This window comes from Struthio camelus, chromosome Z (genome assembly GCF_040807025.1).
Source record: "Struthio camelus isolate bStrCam1 chromosome Z, bStrCam1.hap1, whole genome shotgun sequence".
In the NCBI taxonomy this organism is placed as follows: Eukaryota; Metazoa; Chordata; class Aves; order Struthioniformes; family Struthionidae; genus Struthio; species Struthio camelus.
The window spans coordinates 8,335,712-8,356,723 of record NC_090982.1 but is presented as its reverse complement, the minus strand read 5'-3'; the positions used below and the strand labels follow the sequence as shown (position 1 = coordinate 8,356,723).

Below are 21,012 nucleotides of genomic sequence, written 5' to 3'. Positions count from 1 at the left end.
AGCCCTAAGTCCTTCCTTCCAGTTTTATACAGTGTCTAGAAATTCCTGTCAAGCCACCATGTGTCATGCCTCAGGGCCATACCTCCAGCCCTGGTTCATAGAAAGGTGAAAAATCATATGGAGCAGCATGCCCAGTGCAAAAAGACCGTCCTAGTCTCACGTCTGCTTACCAGTTACTTCTTGCACAGAAGTAGCCCTTAATAAGCAAAATCTGTATTTCTTTTTTTGGCTACCAAAGAAGATACTACTCATGTTTGTAGCAAATAATTTCAAGCACTTAGTATCAACAGTTTTGTGGCACTGAACTGCCTATGTTAATTACATCACATAAAACCAGAATAATTTTTCTGGGTTTTAAGTAAGTTATTTTTCAACCTCACTGTATGCCTCGTCTTCTTTTATTGTAAAAATGAGTGCAAATGAAGCCAAACATATATTCCCTTTCATACATATGATTTATGTGTGCCACTATCATTTGTTGTCTTCATCGAACGGTCACTACTCAAGAGAACACTGCAAGTCAGGTGAGCGCTGAAAGTTAGAACCCAAGACCTGGGACAATCAAAACGTAAGTTTGCTTTTCTATTGTGCATGTTCTTGCCTCAGATGCATGAAGCAGTTTCTTGGATCCAAACCCTCTGCCTGACTTGTACTCAGTACACTGAGATTCGTATACAGAATCAAAGTGGTGTAAGACATGTCACACGCTCAGGTCAGCTTTTCACGTTAATTAGGCTTAGGGTCCTGCATTATCAGCGCTGCAGTCTCCCTCCACACCACTAGGCGGAGAAAGACGGAAGAGAAGTCTTCCATTTTTTTCCCTGTCCCATGGCCCATGGAGATAGGGAGATGTGCTTCTTTCCTCCTGCCTCTGTCCCTCACATGCCTCAGTTTGGTGGCCAAAGTGGCAAGGCACAGGCTTGGCCCTGGCGCCACCAAAGCTGCGAGGCAGGCATGGACTGGTTTTAGTCTGATAAATGCATGCAGTCCCAGGGGCACGCACTCATCAGTCAGCTCTGGCTTGGGAAGGACCCAGGTACATGCCAGGAACTACAGGGAACAAATTCCCTGCTTGTACCCCTAAATCCTGCAGGTCTGCATGACGAGATGGAGATAAATAGAGTAATCTGTGCTTGTCAAAGCCACTATTTCTGGCTCTTTGCGTACTGAAGTGCTGGTTTGCTCAGTTCACATTTTTGTGGCTATTTTCACTTGCCCAAAACTGGTATAACTGAGCGCCTGCGTTCAGGGGCTTTAGGCAAATGATCTCTATTAGAGTCAAGATGCCGTTTCAGTATTAGTTTTCATTCTAAGCATTTCTCTTAATTTGTATTACATGTTCTGTAATCAAATCAACACTGCAGCAATACTTTTTATGTTTCTGAATATAAACTTCCATTTGTCCCATTGCCTAAATGAACATATTGGCAATTTTTTTTTTTAAATCCAGAGCTGCTCTACTTATGGGAAATGGCAGCTAAACCCTTAATAAGAGAGTGTGCAGTTATCACACCGTAGGAGGAAGGAGAACACCAGGCTCGTTCCTTATTACAGTTATTCTGCAGAATACAGTAGTATCCAAAAGCCTGTAAGACGTTCAAGGCCTTCATGAGTTAAGTCATACTCTAGCTGCTGTTTCTGCTATGGTCCCCCAAGAGTCATCACCTTACAGATCACTGTCTTTGATAATGAAATTAACGCCTATACTAGATGTTGATATGAACCTGCCTGTCACCTGGTGCTCAGGCAATTGTTGGACGTGGCTGTTGGACTCACCTGACAGAAAACTACACTAGGAAAGAAAAGCCTCGAGCTATGCAAGAGAGCTCCAGCAGCTCACAGGGTTTCCAAGGAGGGCCAGGAACAATGCCAGGGAAAGAGGTTGGGTCCTCATGGCCAGAAGCCAACAGGGGGAGTAAACCCTTAGATGAGCTCAGACAGTCATGAAATGGCAATCTCAAACTACTGTGCAATAGCCGTAAAACTAACCAAAGCTCTAAGTCTGTCTAAATTCAAGTGTGCAGCTGGAAAATGAAAAGTACTTTTGTCCCCATATCATTTCCCTGAGTGTTCTTCCACTGTTCTTCCACTTTCCTGATACAAGGCAGAGTTACTACAGCTTTCCTCAAAAGAAATTACACTAATTTGTCAGTAACTGAAACCTAGGTTACATTCTTTTCATGTTTATAGTTGGACATTTTATGGTCTTCAAATTACTGACATTTCTATCCCTCAAGGAAATTAAACACCTTGAAATACATTAATGAGATACAGGCAGGGAGATCAGCAAAATAATGTTTTTAAGTATCCATACACTGATAGTAAGAATTCAATATTTCATTAGCTTTCAAGCACGATAGTGTATCTTACTGACTTTACTACTGAAAATCTGTTTACTTAGTCCGCTTTAGTCTTGCAGTGTGGTAGACTTCTGTTTCAATAAACTACATGGCAATCTATAATACCACACACTATACAAATAATTGGAACGATTGCTGAAAATAATTTATGAAATGTCTAAGGATGAAAATTAAACCACTTTCAAGCAACTTGCTTTCAAACTGCTGAAATATATGAAATTATGGAAACAGCAAAGCCCAAGGGGCTTGTTCCTAGCCAACAAAAAATGAGTTCTGACTGTAAATCAAGCCCTGTAACTAGTGAATTAAAAACAAATCCATGCATTATCCATTGCTCTTAATAAGAGAAAAGATGCCAAGTTCCTGCAGAGTTACTCAGTATTGAGAGAATATTAGAGGAAAGAGTTCAGATTTATGAGTTTCCTACTGCAGGCAGAAAAACAGGAATCTCAGGGTGCCCATTCTGGGAGGTGCTGCTGGGCTCCTCTGGAGTTTGACATGTCCCAGCCAGCCAGACTTGGCTTGCTGAGGACATTGCTGGAGATCAAAGTGGAGTTTGCAGGAAGTCCCTCAGTGGAGATGGACACCAGGTCCCACATCCCACTCACTGGGCTGGGATAGCCAAGTTACTTCACCTCTCCTTCCGCAGTCATCACCCCGGGGCAGCAACGTTTCTACCCACCTGAGCAGCTTGGCTGCTCCTCAGGCTTTTTGAAATGAAAAGAAGAAGAAGGGGTGGTCTTACCTCTCAGAGTCCACAGCTGAGAGAAGAGGTAGCTGGTGGGGAGGATGGTGAGGACTGCCCTGCACGTTACATCCTGGGGAGGGGAGGCTGATGGTCTGGGGCAAGGACACGGCCCCTGCCACTGCAGCACTTCGGCTGGTCTGGGTGCTGGGGAACACAGCTGCTGAAACCAAAAGGAGAAAAACACACCAGATCAGGCACATGGCAGGACTGCAGCTGACCATGTACTACCAGGTATCACCGCTCCTCCTCTACCCCTGTCCCCAGCTCAGCAAAATCTCTAATGCTAATTCATATCAGCTGTCTTTTCTCAAGTCTTGTTTTCTGCTGAAGGGTAAAAAAAAAAAAATCATTACCCCTCCCCCAATCCCCAAAACGAACTTCGCTTCTCCCAAATAATACTTTCCTAAAACCATGCACAATACAGCTATCCAACTCTTTTTGGGAATTTTGCTTGAATCGGCTGCAAATTTTGAAGTTCTACAGCTTCATACTGTAGGAGAAGTGGCAAATATATACCAGGATATATTTTTTTAGAGCTACTGAACAAACAAACAGCACAGTTATGTAAGTAGTGAAATGCTCTCTCCCTTCCCCCCGCAACCATAAAAATCTTGAATTTCTTGAAGATCTGTAACCAAAGCTCAAATACTGTTTTTATTGTCCCCAGATTCGCCTGGCAGTATATACAAAAAAATAAACTAGCATTAACAGTTCTATAATTTCCTCTCCAGTTGCTCTTGCATGCATTTCAAATACTGAAAAGTTCTGAATCGTTAAACAAAAAGAATCATAGGACTCCCTCCCAATGTCCTGACAAGGTGACCCTACGAGATCCCATAACCCTATTTTCAGAAGTTCCTTAAATTAGGCACTTAGAAGGTCAGACATTGATTATCAAATCCCTCTGCAAAAACGAGTTACTCTATTTTTATTGACGTTGACTGGCAGCCAAAATACTGAATATCTTAAATACTTTATGAACCCTAAGGAGAAATTATATTACGCAGCATGAAAATGATCTGCCACTGTTTCGTTGTCATGTCTTTCAGTTTGTCTTTTAAAAGTTTAGGCCCAGTTTGCAGTAAGAAATTCTACCTGTAACACTTATGTTATGCTAGTGAATATTTCAGAACTAATAACTCAACCTCATTGATAAAATTCTAGAATTTAAGCCAGTTCCCCAAAGGTTATCATTACTGGTAAAGGATTTTTCTAAAATATCTGTATGGAAACCGCAGAACAAATAACGTTTTAGGAGTGATCCCACCATACCCTCATCTTCAAGAAAATGACCCCACTCGCTACAATTTTGAATGTTGCTGCTCAAGATCAAAAGGGTGAGAAGTCCACCTCATCTTTCAAGTCCCCAGCGTATTTTTGAAGTAGCCGCTATTGCTTGGTAGCCAACCTGTGTTACACACTAGGTACTCAGTAGGGGAAATAAAATGTCTACTTTAGATGCTGCAGAGGTATTTCAAAGTTCATAGAAAGTAGGCACGAGAATATGAGACTGGTATCAGGACAAATGAAATCAGAGGGGAAAAAAAGAAAGGAATGACCTTTGCAAATTAACCATTTCATGCTTACATGCAGTGCAGAAGAAAAAAACTGAAATAAAAAACAACTAAAGGTCCGTTCTGGTAGAATGGGCAGATGGAATATTTAACACCTGACTATCCAAATAAAAAGAGAGAGAATTTAAATTAATCCTTAAAAATTACAGTAACTTGCATTGTTCTGTGAGAAAAACACTTAAATTTGTATGCAAGTATAATGCCCGGTTCAAAACACTTGACTGAGTTTCTAGCCTGAGGTAGCAAGAGTTGCTCTTCCCTGTTACAGTTTCAGGTGAATCACGTTCTCTGCTGCAGCCAGGATGAAAGTTTCAGGCAGGTATTTCCCAGGGCGTGCTTGCACTAGCTGGGCCGGGCTGCAGTGGTGGCACACTTTCCCACAGCACTGCCCCAGGTCTGGTGGCTCTGTCCCTGCTGCCTGCATCCAGGCTCATCGTCTGCAGCAGCTGCTATCTCGCAGCTGCTAAGTGAGCAAACCTTTAGACAACCTAAAGCTCACTGCGATATTCACTATTGTAGCCATATCTACTAGCGCAGTGCCTTTTGGCTAAGTTTCCCAGCAATTTCCCCATGCCTATTCCTTTTTCTGACAACAAGATGGTACACAGTGCAAAATAAGAGCTAACAATAGAAGTGGCCAGAGGGATAGGTTGGATATTTAAGGAAGAAAAAGTATATATATTAGCTGCAAAAACATATTGCTATGCAGACGCCTGTACATGGTCACAGCACGACTGAAGAGAAGGACGACGGAAGAGCCTTCCTGAGAGCCCATGGCACCTTTTGACGAAACCACACAAATACAGTGGGTTTGGGGGACAGCATGACTCCATGGACAACGCAACATGTCTGCGGGCTGCCCAGCCAGCCTGGTGCTGCGTGGAGGTATTGTGCTGGCAGGAGCATCTCTGTGAGCACCCAGTGGAGTGAAATCACAATGTTGGCAGGTACTCACCAGCAGAAATGCTGCCACTGAACCTTCGCAGTGAAGGCATGGCATTGGTAGCATAAGCTACCACTTAACCCTTGTAAATGCTATTTGAAGGGAAATGTTGTCAGACACTGGGAGTATACAGACCCATGACAGTTGAGATGTATTGTCAGCAACAGATCAATTCCCTAGTAGAGTTAGTCTTAAGAGAATGACAGAAAACGTTGGACAGTGTTGAAGAAATCACTAGCTAGCTTGAATATTTTTTGTTGGGAGTCATGTGGGGCAAGCTTTTCTAGTGCTGTTAAATTTGTATTGCTTGCTCATAATCTTCGCAAGAAATATTTACCTAAAAGAATGGCTTTTCAGTGCCTGATCCTAGTTAAACATCCGACCTGAATGGTGTGAAACCAAGCCAATGTTGGTTGCACCAAAGGCAATGAGCATTCTCATTGACTGCAATATACCACCAGCTAGGTCCACGCAGAAAAATTCAGAATAAGCATTAATAATATTTAACAAAAGGCTTTTCTTTCTAATAATACAGTTTAAACTAACCCACTTATACACATTTCAAAAAACTACAGATATTCTAAAAAAAAAAAGAACAATTACCCTTGCTGTTCCTCTGTGCAACTTAAAAAGCTCAAGTCATGTCACAGGTTACAAGATGGACATAGCCATTGGTCCTGAATGTGAACCTAAGGCTGGGTTGCACCCAAAGAGATCACCCAAATACAGTTACTGAAAAGGAGGAGTCAAGTTTTCATTTCTGGAGTCTCATTAGAAATTAATTTATCATCACACAGGAATTTTCAGTAAGAGTATCTCTGCAAAGATATTTTCTCTGTAAGTGTAGTTAAACTCACGTGCATTCTAGTAATGCATAGGAACAAATTAGGTGGATGGAAGAGGAAAAACTGATTCTGAATAAGGCTCCTTCAAAAAAGAAAAAAAGACCGAGAAGTAATATTTAAAATGTCACAGAATCCAAAGTTTAAAAAAAAAAATCCAATTTTTCTCTTAATGGAGTCAGAAACCTATAATTTAATGGAACATTTTTTAAATGCAGAAGTATGACCCTCCCCTGTGCAAATTACCAACAATGGTATAATTTCTTCCTTGGATTTATTACAGTCAAATCACCGTTCTATCAATCTGTTTCTGCCCCTAAAATACCTCTCCTCCTACCCCTGCCCACAGAATTGTGGGGTAGGCATGAGAAAGATAGTCTGAAGGTTTCATTTTGCAGTTCAGCATCAACTGAAATCACATGCTCATTACGCTGCACGACCTTTTTTAATTACTATATTTATAACTGCATTTCTGTAGGGAATATTTATGTGGTCCTTGTGGACAAGGCATTTAAGCAGGGCACAGCAGGGAAAATATGAAATGCTTTTTGCACTTGGGAGCAACAGATCCATATATTCTCCTCTCTGCTCTTGCCTTGGATGCCTGTACCTCTCTACAGGATCTCCTGGGCAGAAATATGTGTGCATGGGTCGCATTGAGCCTTAGCTGGTAAACCCAGCAGGTGTAAAACATGCTGTAGATATTGTACTGATCCTGCCCAGTTCACCTGTAAGTCTGGTGGCTCCAGTACGCATGGAATTGAAAGAGGCCATTGTACTTTAAGAAACACTGCAAAAGTCAAAATAACATTGTGAAGATGCCCCTGTTTCCACAGCTGGTCCATCATGTGAGTTGCGCTGACGCTCTCTGTGTCTTTTTTGGGATGGTCTGCAGGCAGATCAGAGCTCCTGGAGGCATCCAGAAGGCTTACAAAGCCCACCTGGACAAGATTTTAGGTAGAAGAGGACAATAAGTCCAGGAAAGCACCTTGTACAGTAACCCAATCTAGTTATTTCTGGAGACCTCTTCAGTTAATCTCTGTCTGTTGAGAACCTCTATCTCAAATAGTTAGGAATCAAAACATTTAGAACATACAGTGTTTTTGTGGTCAAGATCCTTCATATGTAAACGTTGTCCTAAGATACAGCAATGTCTACTAAGAATCCTTTTCTTTACTCTACAGCTCAGAAAACTGGAGAAAAAACTTAGGAAAGTCACCAAAAAATCACCGGCTGGATCAGAATAAAAATATCAGAGTTAGCTTATAGGCAGCTTACATGTCTTTGACAAAAATGGTAAAATGGGCTACTATCAAAGACATCACAAAACAGCCCACATCACGAGTAAGATGTGCAGTTCTAATTTTTGAACATTCTTTGACTTCTTTTTTGATCTCTACACACTAGACATTTTTGACTGTCATTCCTTCCTCTGGAATACAGACGAAGTTCACAAGGAGGAAAAAGGAAAAAAAAGATCGTCTCCTCCCTCTCCTATGTCTTATTAATTACCCACCTATGTAATGTGGTCAGCGGATGTCAGGCTCACATTCAACAGAACGCATTGCCTACTGATCTGGAAATACTTCCAGCAATAATATTTGGAAAGATTTCAGTGAACGTTTACTGCACATATGCTAAATTCTAAGCGCTGTGATATAAGTACCAGTTTTTTAATAACAGGATTATCACATAAGCAGGTGAAACATCCTGTCAAGAGAGATTTTGTGAGCCTAAGGATAAATTTTGCATGCCCATCTAGCCAAAATAGGGGCTTTTGCTCAATAAAATGATAGAGATGCCCGGGGCAACACGACTCCTGCACAATGGGAAGATTCCTCCCCCAGCCTGGCATCTTACAGTGTTACTTACAATGTTTATGCCAGTTCATCAGTAAATGTTCTTTCCCTCACAATGCAAATTCAACTTTTATTGTGCAATTTCTAGAATACCAGTAAGCTACATCAAAAGGCAGATTATAAAGTCAGAAGTAAAACATGAGAAGAAAGGGACAACTCTGAATGGAAAGGATGTCTCCTTCTTAAAACAGTTAAGATAATGATACTAACACTTTGCAAACTCCTGTATATGCATTAAATAAAACTATTTTCTTCAGTTTAATAGCCATTCATGTCTCTATTTTTCCTTTTCATCCTTTTTTTCCTCCAGTACAGAGCTATGCCCACTGCCCAAGACTATCGGTTTTATCAGTCAGTTTACTTTTCCTTCAGACATGTCCCATGCTGCCCACCACACAGCAAACACCTACAGTGCCTATCACCTTCTTCCAGTCTTCTCAGTAATGGTCTTGTTGTCATGCCTAGTGGTTAGGGAGCTGATACTCCAGCTGCTTATATAACATACTTTCATTTTCCCTGTGCAAATCCTCAATTCCCTACCTGTCTGTCTTATCTACCTACTGTCTTATCAATATCACAGATGTAAACTCGTTTGCGGAAAGAATTTTTTATTATATGTGTAGAGCACCTAGCTCAATATTATTTCATTTGGGGAAAAAAAAAGCACAACGAGAAGTGTTACTTCAAAAAAGGACATCTTAAGTCACAGGCACAAAGTAGGTATGTCTAAGTTTCACAATACTGAACTATAAGACATTTAAAATACAGTGAGAACTTTATTGCAAAACTTTCTGCAGACTTGCCTTATCAATTTATTACTTTTCCAAACTGCAAAGAAAATCATGGATTTGAAAGCGTTAGCAATATAGTTTGCTTCTTTTGGATTACAGAAGAGTGTGATATTCAGTAATTATTTATAAGTAAGTGATGCATTCTACTTTATTCCTAAATATGAAATGGTTAACTTTTAACAAATAGAGCACAATAAAATAAAAATATTTTTCATTGAATCGTTTATGATTCTTTCAGTATTAGAGGTTCTAGATTGCAGATGTAAAGTATATTGATATAAGTTCATAACAGAAAACATATCATTCATATGCTCTCATTAAAAATGAATGAATTGCTCACATTGTCATGTGAGCAAAAAGCCTAAACAGCTGTTCACGTTTCTACTTGAAAAGTAGCACAGATACATTTCACTAATCTGCCTTTTCTAACAGTCCTAGTAAAAGTTATATATTTTCCTTTTCAGATTGTCTCAAAGTTTTTCTTATATTTAGAAAAGATGTTGTCGTTGTTTTCTGAGAAATTGAAAGGGCAGCTTTTCTAAGGCACCACACTCAAGCTTTGTGATGTTTTGCTTTTCTCTCCTTGGGGCACGAATAATTTTAAGATTGCCATTTCCCAAAAAGCAGTTTGCTCCCTCTTGGAGTTATCTCACTTTTTCACATAGTATATTATTATCTAGCAGCCCTAATGAGTAGTTAATGAAACAGTTTATTTCAACTGGATTGGGTGGTTGTCAGAACGAAGTGACATGGATTCATTTATTCCTGACTCAATCCCCTAAGCTAATTGATGTGAAACAACACTACTTGTCTTCTCTGCACTAAAAATATAAAGCTAGGAAAAACGTGTCACGTTATGGTTAGCTGCAAACACATGTGTTAGGGAAACCAATTTTATTACTCACAGAGAAATCACTGCTGATAGAGGTATGTTGACTAACTTTGATAGTACAAAAATTGCTGCACAGTAGGAAGCAATGACAAGCAAGGCAAAAAAATAAATTATTATATTAAAGAATCTCAATTGTCAGTAGTGCTAGAAATGCCAAATACTGAAAAACAAGGCATGAGTGACACTGTGAAACGTCATGACACACCTCAGAGGTCATTTATGGGCTATCCTGGCTACAGACAATCTTCAGCTAAGGGCTGGCTACAGACAATCACTTTATTTGGCTTAGGACGCTGGCAAATCATCGGGCCGCTCTTCGTTCAAGCCACTATCAGCCTAGATGCAGATTGATCCAGCTGCCTGGATTTTAAACACTTAAGTACAGTCTAGAAGCCAGATTTGTAAAAGAGCTCAGTGCTCAAGAGATTTCAGTGGAAACTTCCTGTGAGAATGTCCCGAATTTCTGAAAATCTGGTCTCAATTGTAGCTACCGCGCTCATCTGAAATACCGTTGCCATATATCTTCTGTGATATTTAGGCACTTGAAAGGACAAGTTCAATCTTTTCTTATCTCACTGTGAGTTTTATATTTCACTAAGTAACGCCAGTAAATAATTCTTTTATCTAAACTTTTCCCAACATCCAGCTCCCTCTCAAAGTACAATATGAAAAAACCCACATGTAAGACACTGTTTTACTACTGCAGTGTGGTAGAGGTTCCCTGCCCAAAAACATATCTTTTAAACCTGAAATTTCCTTTAGCTCTCAGATAACAGGTGCTATATTCTGACTTTGATCAGACTAAGGCATTTAAAGGTTAACAGCATACAGATAATACCAAATATCTTATGAATTAGGATACAACCAATGTATGAAACAGCTTTCAATTTCCTGTTTTTTTCAACATAAACCTATATCAACACAAACCAGCAAACAGCTCACAATAGCCTTGACAAAAGCATACTGAGGACTGCTATATTTGCAAGCCTCTCAGCAAAATAAAGCCACTTTTTTCAAGTGGCCACTTCAGATAATGTCACTTTCACTGCTGCACGTTATCATTCAGCCAACTCTTTCACTTGCTACATCTGCTTCTCAGTTAAAACTTGGATGCTCAAATGTACCAGAGTAAAGACTATTAGAAGATGTAATACGTTCTGCCTGACAGTTAAAAACAGATGTCTTCACAAGTATTAAAATACTTCATAAAAAATGTTAACATGCTGCCCACCATTGTGCTGAACTTTGAGACGTATTATCACTTCTAACTTCTCAAATGTTTCAAATTTAGCTGAAATGTGAACAGCCATTGTATGTTTAGCCAGGCATGAGAGTTATGTATTTTAATAGGAAAATCCCAAATACTTAACTGAAGCAATAAAAATAGGATTATCACTTTTATGGCCTAAATGTGTTTATTGGCATATTTAGACTTACACAAAATACGAGAACTCATAATGCAGCATTTTAGTTTGCTGATGTAGGACTTTTAGAAAACTGATATGTGATCCATGTATAATGAAGATGAAACACATCCCTTTAATGAAGCTTAACGAGTTCAAGATGCCTACAAGGAAAGGCAGAAATGAATTGCTAGCAGAAGCCAAATGCCCACAGAGCAAATATACTCCTCTTTGTTGTGATAGGTCTCTTTGTGGACAAAATAAGATTTGCTATCCCTCCCCTCCCTCAAAAAAGATGTAAAAATCTGATTGAAATCTGCCTTTTCATATTACTTTGCAAATTCTACCCTTCTCATGACATGATGATGATTTTAGAGGATATCTTATGCTGCAAAAACATCCCTAATCTTAAGAAAGCAATAAATAGCGCAGGCTTTTTTTCTTTTCTTTTCTATACCTGGGTAGATATCATGAGGCGGCCCTGGGGATGGTCCGACAGTATCTGCAGCGTTGTGTGGTGAAGGGGCTGGCTGGAGAGGCTGGATCGCAAGGCAGTCGTTCAGGATGTCCTGGTCAAGTTCTGAGCTCGATCGCAACTAAAATACAAGAGAAAAGAAAGGATAAACTGTTATTACAAGGGAAAAAAAAAGAAATAAAAAGCCTTAAGACACTCAAAAAGTGCAATGGAGATGTGTTGAGGGGTTAGAGGAAGAAATGGAGTGCAAACAGAAATCTTTTCCCTAAAAACCCTTGCAAACAGCTGTTCCATTATAGCAGGTGTTTTCAAATCTGAGGAAGGAAACTCGTCCTGGCACTGAACAAGACTGCGCTCAGGACATGGGCGGCATGTTCAGACAAGGCCTGAGGCAGGTGGACCTACAGGTGCTTTCTTGCAATACGCTGCATGACGTAAAAGACCATCCTCGTTCACGGATAATGGAGATCTATCAAATGTCTGAGATCTTTTGCATCAGCAGAGTAACATTATAAAAATACAGATATTTTCCTGCTGGCGTAGTGCCCCGAGCAGACTCACGGATGGATCAGAGGAGCCTCAGTGGCAGCAGAAATGAGGGCCTGGGAGCAAGCAGCTAGGAGGGAAATCACTCCAGGCTGTCGGGGCAGAAACGGCACCACTTCAGAGGGACGGAAGCTGCCTTGAGACCACATGGCCAACGTGACCAAGAGTATGTGCTGTTTGATGTTACAGCTAACCTGATCTGATTGTGAGTTGCTGCCGCAGAGAGGGGCAGGCGAGCTGCTCCCCCACCTCTGCTCCTCCCAGCAGCACATGCCACTGCTCCCCTGGTACCTCATCCACCAGAGGCACCCCACAGGGTAAGTCTGTTTATCTGGCTGATCCATCAGGAAAATAAATAAATAAGTTCCTAAGAATAGCTTTCCTTTGCAACTGGATAAACAACTGGATAAACAGGCTCAGCCTGAGGCGACAGCACTTCATGAAACAAAAGAGGGAAAAGGGAGAAGGCCCCCTTGCAGCAGCCCTGCATGAGGCTGTCCTTGGTGACATGCAGCACTGGGGTTTTCTAGCAGATGGTTTCTGCTGCAGGCTGCTGGCACTGATGTCTGTCCCAAACCCTGTCTGATGCCATCCTTGCACATAACTAAAACACGCCTGCGCCCAACAGCCTTCTCCGCTCACAGGCTGGTGTGCTCCTCTACAGGCATGAGAAACGAAGGGCTGTGCTCATTTGCAAGCGGGGCACTGGAGTGGCCACGATGCAGATAGATAAATATCCTGTCTAGTCACCCATGCTGAAGGAGAGGCATTTTTTAGGAGAACAACAGGCTGGGCAGAAACTTCCATCCAGCCTGGTAGGATGTGGTGCACTCGTCCATCTGGTCTCATGGACGCAGCTGGGGCCGCTTTCCCTCCGCCCGCTGCCACGAAAGGCCGGCAGGTAGCGATAACCAGAATTCAATCCAGCCCTGCTGCTCAACTCGTGTGGGGGGGGGGGGCAAGAGGAAAAGCAAGAGGAGTTGCTGCCCCTCTTATATTCAGAAAGGAAGAAATGCAGACAGATGCATTTCTGAGCCGCAAGATGCTGACAGTCATCTGAGATTTTAAAACACTGGTCTCACAGTCATCCTAACGAGTATCCGACATTTCAGCAGAACATGCAGGCTGTGGGATCTCCTTAGTCCTGAAAAGATGCACCATGATTTTGTCTCAAATTTTTCATAAAGATTTTCCTTCCCTATGAGGCCGATTTCACAACAAGAAGACTACAGTTTTGCCCTGAAACAAATTAAACGACCTCTGCTGATGCGCGCTAGTAGAAAACTGTTGCAACACAGCGGAGAGCTGGTCGCACGCATCCCGAGCGCCAGAGCTATGGGATTGCAACACAGCCAACGCTCTGTACACGCAGACGGCCCATGCCCTAAGTTATTCTTTCTTTTAACAATTTAATGAATGATTATTATGCCTGAAGGCTAAATGGCCTTTATAGGGTTTATTCGTTATTCAAGAACTTGTCTGAAGTGTGCTGACAGAGGGAGATAGGGAGGGGGAAGGCGAAGGCGAAGGAGAGGGCGAAAGAGAGGCAGGGAGCAAGATCTCCCTGTCATTTGCTTTTCATCTATCATCCGTATTTACAGTCTGCTCTAGGTCCAGACACCTCTTCCAATGTAGCATGAATGGTTGTCTGTTTTCTATTATTATCCACAAGTTCTTTTGTTTTTACTGCTATCACTGGCAACATGGCATTTTTATGAAATTAAATACATACAATTTTAAATGCCAAAGGCACCTAAATTCAAATTCTTATCAATCACATTCTTCATAATGTCAGCACCACATGAGTCTAAACTTCCATGGACACTAAGATGAAAATAAATACAAGAAAATCCTACTTCTATGAAAAAATCAGGTTTTTATCACACAGAATACAATTTAAGAGGTTCCTGTGTGAAGTGGCTTGCTTTCAAAAATTTTGTTTCTCTGTAAATAAGGAACAAATCAGCTCTCTATGCTCAGAAGGCATTATTTATGGAGGAAATGGTGAGCGTAACAAGGAAACGAGAGCTAAGTATTTACACATTAAATATAAGCATTAAATAGAAGCAATAGCCAAACATCTTAAATCTCTCATATATTTCTCTGTTTTGCTGTGTTTGGGGATTTTTTTTTGCATTTGCAGACTCTTTGACACTGAGAATAAATCTATCATGATAATCTGTGCTCACATAATTTTCTGGCTTGCACAACACTCAATAGTAATCCTTACAAAAACCACACAAAAAAACCAGGATCAGCAACACAAAACCAATAACATAGAGAAGTGAACACTGGAAGACAGCTGTGATTTGATTTCTGAACACGGTTCTGACATCATGCATTAATTATTACTGTTTCACACTTGAGAGTATTTTGTTCACAGCCACATGGGCTAGAAATACAGCTACTATAAACGCATGCACGCACGTGCATACGCACATACACACATTCATGCATGCATGTGTGTACGTATTGTTTGTTATTGTATAATATATATTTTTATAATGAATATATATATATATTTTATATATATATATAATGAAAAATCCTGAGGAAGAGGTGGCTATTACACTGCTTTGTGGAACTGCAGGCACAAACTGGTAATTCAGATAGCGGCTAAAAACGATACCACAGGTCTTCTATAAACCCTCACCAGAAAAGAGGTGCTGGGAACAATCTTACTTTCGGTCAGGCCAGGGTATGTTTGCGAGTGCAAGAATAACCATTGCTGCACCATCTGCAAAGGCAAGGTGCCCCGGCTAGGGGAAATGCTCTCTACGCCATGCCCCGCCGTTGCGTTTTCTCCTGAGAGAGACACCGAGGTGGTGCTCTGGCTGCCAGGTCTGCCTGCCTCTGCCCTCTCCAGCTCACCCCAGCCTCTTGGTCCCTGCCCCGGCTACTTCAGACCCTTCCTCTCAAGGCAGCACCCTCTACCACTGACAGCGCGGGCGCAAGCCGTGGCCTCTTTGGAGCAAAATAGATAGCAAGAGCCAAGCTGCAGCCCAACTACAGCTGACCAGGGCATCGCTTCCCTTCCTGTGAACATGCTCAAGGATCTCAAGGAATCTCAGGCTCAGCCAAATACTTTTGCGGATATTTATAATTTTTTATAGAAATACTTCAAACGAAAAGTTTTGACTGAAAAAAAAAAAATCTTTGGCATTTTGTCACAAGCAGTGCAAACTGAGTTTTGATTTTTATTCTGCGTGCAGAGAAATCCCAGGCGGTTGATGAAAGGCTAGATCATCTGAAAACAAGCAAAGGAACCATTCCTCCATTTTATCCATAAAATTATCTTCAGCAAAAAAATACCAAGAAGGCGCAACAACAATCGACCACACCTAACTGCAGCAGTCTGCTTCTCACCTTGCTCCACAGTGAGTCAGCCTCTTCTCCAGCCCAGGCTGTAGAGCTATCATCCCGCTGTAGAAGACAGCTGACAGTCTGTTTGACTTCTGTATAAATTATGTCCCAGCACAAATCTCCTAGTTACCCGACTGCGATACCTGGCTTCCCTCTTGATCACCCAACTGAGCACAAGCACAATAACATTGGGACTGAAAACTTGCCAATCCGTCTTTGAGAACCATAACGTTAGCAACTTACCTTGCTGAATGATGAAATCAGTAACTGACAATTTTGCAGTGCTGAGCACAGGCATTTTCAGTGTGCTGTAAGGCAGCACAAATTTATGGCTGGCCTCAGTACAAGTTAACAATCAACTGCTCAGCTCACCTAGAACTTCCCTGTATGAAATATTTGTTCTAAATAATAGATTTTTCAACTTCAGTAGCTCAGTTGTATGGCAGACTTGACAAGTTTTGCATTTGGAAATCTGAGCTGTTCCCATCATCACTAAGTAGGGATTTTTTCTAATATACAAAACAAATCACCATCAGTCAAGATTTACATTTGTTTTATTCCTGTGACAGTCAACTAATGTTTATCATTTTTCGGAACAATGGATGGAAATTCTACTCCTGTCATTTTAGCATTTTAGATATGATTAAATAATTACCCAAGATTAAACGATACCAGCAGAAGCAATTAGAAGGGAAGTAAGATTCTGCATTCTGCAATTTTCAGTTTCATTGTGTTTGAGTACAAGAGCAGAGACGTGCTCTTGACACACTTTCGAAGAAAATGCATCCTCAAAACAAAATATCATTTGCTTTATATTCTGGCCAATGTGTGCTTTACCTGAGATATGCATGTTTTCGTACAACCTGGCTAGTTTCTCAGCTTTATTCCAGTTCAACAGAAATGAGATGCCATCAAGGAAAATGTAAGAAATATCTGTTTATGAATACTGGGTCAGAAGAAAAGTAGTTCTGGATTTTTCAAACATATTTAGCTTGCTTCCAAACCACAAACAATAGGATCACAGTAGCTTCAAAATGTGCTTACAGGTATTCACATTAACTCTAGTAATTCTTCAGAAAAGACTGGACTCCCCTAGTCATTCAAACCTGCCAGTTATTTAATTCAGATCCCAGCATTTCCAAATACTTTTTTTTTTTTTTTTTGTGAAAGCAGGTTTAATGGACTCCAAGTATGCTGTGTACCTAATAGTGTATCTCCACACCTAAGGGGGAGACATTGGGTCTAGTCTAGTCTTTTTCTTTCAACATGGCTTAGATGTTCTGTGCCTGCTACGTCTAAAAACAGCAAAATAAAAGTGAATACTGCTATGGTTTGTTCAAAGGAACTGCTTTGCAGCTGCTTTAAAGCATTTTTGTTGCCCTGTAAGAAGGCAGTAAAGCTGGCATCGAAAGGGAAGTGTGGAGAGGGAAGTGTGACCTATCTAGGTGGAGCTGCACGTTTGACTAATCTTTCTTAAGGAGTGGCCAGAAGTTAATATTTGCTTGTACAGTTAGTCAAATTATGTCCTGCTTGTATCATGACAGTGACAGTACACATACCTGACCACTGGAAAATTCCAAGCTAAATATGAAACCTTCTATGTGAGTGTTTACTCACATTATAGGATTGCTGGCTAGCCCATCCAATTTGATCATTCACCTTCATCAAGGTCCCGTGCATTCTTGCACAGGACTAAAACTTGTTTCCAGTACAAAGTACTGGCTTACACTCGCCAAGTGTCCTAATTCTTGCATCTGGAGGCTACAGATATCTTGGAGCAAGGAAGTAATACAGAGAGAAAGGTTCCTCAGTAACCTTCATCTCCAGTGAATCACCTGGGTAGGATTTCTGGATGGTTGTAGCATTATTCTGCTAATTGTTTGTTGCAGCTTTCAGACGCGTTCTGTTTCAGTTAAGCACTTGGCTGGAAAAACAGAATAAAACTGAAATTAAAGTAGCCCATGTGCACAGAGTGGACACTAGGTTCTATACAAGGAAATGTTAGTTTTGCTCATCTGTAAGGTTTACTAAGAACATCTGAGTTCAACGACAAAAATAGCTTCCATCTTTGTGACCTGCCTAAATCAATAAAACATAACATGGAAGTTTTTTCAGCCTCTTACATTAAAGAGCAAAAGCACCTGGAACTTATACACTGAGCTGACTTTTGAAAATTTTAAGGCAACAAGAAATTCTGATTTTGAAACAAAATTACAAGATGAGAACACGGTTATGTTAAGATTGAAGACAGATTGAAATGAATTCTACCTTTACTACATATAGAACAGGCTGTTCTCTTTTCAATTGGCATTATTCTAATATGAGGAAAAGTTTGGCTTATTTCCTCATTGAAATGATATGGACCCAAGAACACAAATTTAGAGGGGAAAACTGCAGCTGGAACAGATCCTAAAAGGATTTTTGAATGAAGAAATCAAACTCAAAAATTGCCATAAAAATCTCTACACAACATTTCGATAATTGTCAGTACACAAAGATTTTCATATTTCACATTTCTTTTCAAATTCTGCAGCATCCCTTACTGTTACATTGGCCTTGGCTTTAAAGGCTTGATTTTGTGGAAATCTCCACCGGAAATTTGTTCATGCATGTACCAGTTCCTACAAGGAAACACTCGGGTATTTAAAATAATACCTTGATTAGAGCCTCAGACTAGAAATGAATAAACTTTGGCAGATTAACTAGTAAGAGGTCCGTCTGAAAATCACTTAGCTTTCAGGTATATAATATGTGCTCTTGCAAAGCACCCTTAGGATTTCTCTGTACAATTTTTATGCGCTGTCTCTGAATTGCCCTTTTAGCGCATTGCTCGGCTGGATAATGAAGATTCACCGTCTGGGTTCGCAACAATAACTTTCAAAGTTCCTAGAGTCCTCCATTTATGGTGGGGGATTTCTGTTTCAGGTTTTTTTTTTGGTTAAAGCCCTGCTTCAGATCACCATGCAATCTCACAGGTAACTGTGCCAGCAGATGGGGCAAAACTCTAAAGCATTAGGAGGAAACAAACAGGCAAGTTTAGGACCTCATCCTATGAAGACTGCTAGTGGAGCCAGTATATCACCAACCCATTGCTTCAGCATTAGTATGGAGGACCCCAGAATCCATAACTGCAAACACAGCCAATACTCACCTGCAGAAGTGTGAAATCAGTGTGGGAGGGATGGGTGGAGGTCTCAGCTGGGAACAAGGACAGCCAATGAGGACAGCCTTACTAACCTAAGGGTACGTTTAAGTTGCTAGCGGAGGGTCATCTGCAGCCTCCCAGGCATGCTCTACACAACTTTACTCTTGCTGGATCAGATATCGATGACACTTGCGTAGCATCATAGACAGGCCAAGGCCCAAACTGAAGTTATGAAGGGGGTAGTGAGACAGAATTCCCCCTATCTGAGGCCCACCTTCACACACATGCCGTGGCAGGGAGGTGAAGACACACAAACACACGAAAAGGATATTGTTTGTTTTTTAGTGTTCTGAAACAACCTAGTTTTTTTTTTTTTTTGGTATGTGCATCAATTCAAATGAGGTTGATGCCACCTTTTCCTGCTGGTGCACCTCTCCGTGCATCACACTGCCGAAGCGCACAGGAGCACAAACTCAGGTGAGAAAACACGTGCAGGCAGGGATCAGCAAATGTTCACATCACAATGAATCGACGCTTTCCTGATTGCAGCAACTGCCACAGGCACACGCGTGCAAAAAGTTAGGGTGCTTTCACTGTTTCTGGCTCCTTGGAAAGCAGAGGTCTACGTGCAACACTGACCAAGTACGTCTTCCTTCGTGCGGCCTCCTGGCAAGGTACACCTAGCGCATCTCACTGCGTCTGGAGTGGCAGCCGCTGCCTGCGGTGCTGTAAGAACAAGCACAACAACTGGGGGGGTGTCAGCTGGAGCCAGCCCTCTAATCATTTTTAAAGTGGGTTTTGCTGTTTCTCACTGGTTGCGCTCAAAAGAACTGGTCACTCATAGTCTCGAAAGTTTCACAACAAATTGTGTGATTAAATTCCTTAAACACTCCTGCCCATTACTAATCTCTTTTTGCCAACATCCCTTTCAGGAAAAATTGCTGCACTCCACGGTGCCTGATTTATATTTCATTTTGAAAACAGGAAGTAAAGGGATTAAAGTTGAGGATTAAAACACTTACTCTTTACAGCATTTTTTCTGCAGAATAGTTTCTTAGTTGCCATGGGCACTGCTCGCTGACCCTTATCCCCTGAATGCACTTCATTTTGCATTAATGGCATCTTTTAAATGGACTCCGTAGAGAACAACTGAGGGAAAATATCCTTATGTTCAACTGTTCTCAAAGCAAGAAAATAGATTTGCCTCCCTCTCTCCTCCATGCTCTCCCTTCTGCAGCTTTAACAGTGAAATCTGAACTAAGAGTTTGAACAAGGGCAACTGAAATCTGAAAGACACAGAAGTATATTGGGGTCATACAGCAGGTTCTGGAGAAAAGCCTTCTGTTACCCACAAAGCAGGTGTTCATAAACACAGCAGTTTTTCCAGATTAATACAGTCACATAATGGACAATGTCAGTAGTAACTAGCTTAATGCCCTAATAACCTGCTGAAATATCAATGATGTAATGCTTTAACCCTTCTTGGCTCCCTCTTTCCTCATCAATTAATCATTCTGAGTAAAAGAAAAGAAAAGCAGAAGTGAATTTATGCCTTGTACACATGCTTTAAGCATTCTGTTTCTTGCTTCTCAGACTTCTCAAATACTGAGAAAAGGATTAAAAAATGTAATGTTCGGGAGTGAAAAGCAAAACTGGAAACAAGTGTTACGGAGTGAAATAAACCAAAGATACTAGCAAAAGAAAATCACAAGATGTTTCTCTCTGTTCAAGTTCTCCACTAAATCTAAATAACAGCGTAAAATTTTACTTATTTAAAATCTTAGAAAAAAATGCTAGGTTCATCAATAGTGCAGGAAAACCAACATGTATTCACAATAAAAAAGAGGCTGGTTCCACTGTAAAATAATATTAAAAATGAACAATCAAGAAGTGCGCAGCATTGTTAGAAGTAAGAGCTTTACATTATTTTCGTGGGGAGAATGATGTATTTGCTGACATCATAACCCACAAAAGACAAAGGTAAACAATCAATCAAAACTTCATAGAAAATTCTGCTTTAACCTGTAGTGAAAAGGATCATCTCTCTTGGCTTTTGAGAAATATTTTCCAG

At 40.9% G+C, this 21,012-nt stretch overlaps 1 protein-coding gene across 3 annotated transcripts in view; it reads right to left on the bottom strand.

Annotated features, from left to right (window-relative positions):
* GLIS3 (GLIS family zinc finger 3) overlaps positions 1-21,012 on the bottom strand; it is a 171,288-nt gene that overhangs the window by 23,400 nt on the left and 126,876 nt on the right. For all 3 annotated transcript variants that reach the window (XM_068928525.1, XM_068928523.1, XM_068928524.1), the window contains 2 exons: positions 11,870-12,008; positions 3,106-3,268 (listed from right to left, as the gene is read on the bottom strand). In XM_068928525.1, coding sequence (XP_068784626.1) covers positions 3,106-3,268; positions 11,870-12,008 — 302 coding nt within the window. The remainder of the gene's footprint in view (positions 1-3,105; positions 3,269-11,869; positions 12,009-21,012) is intronic.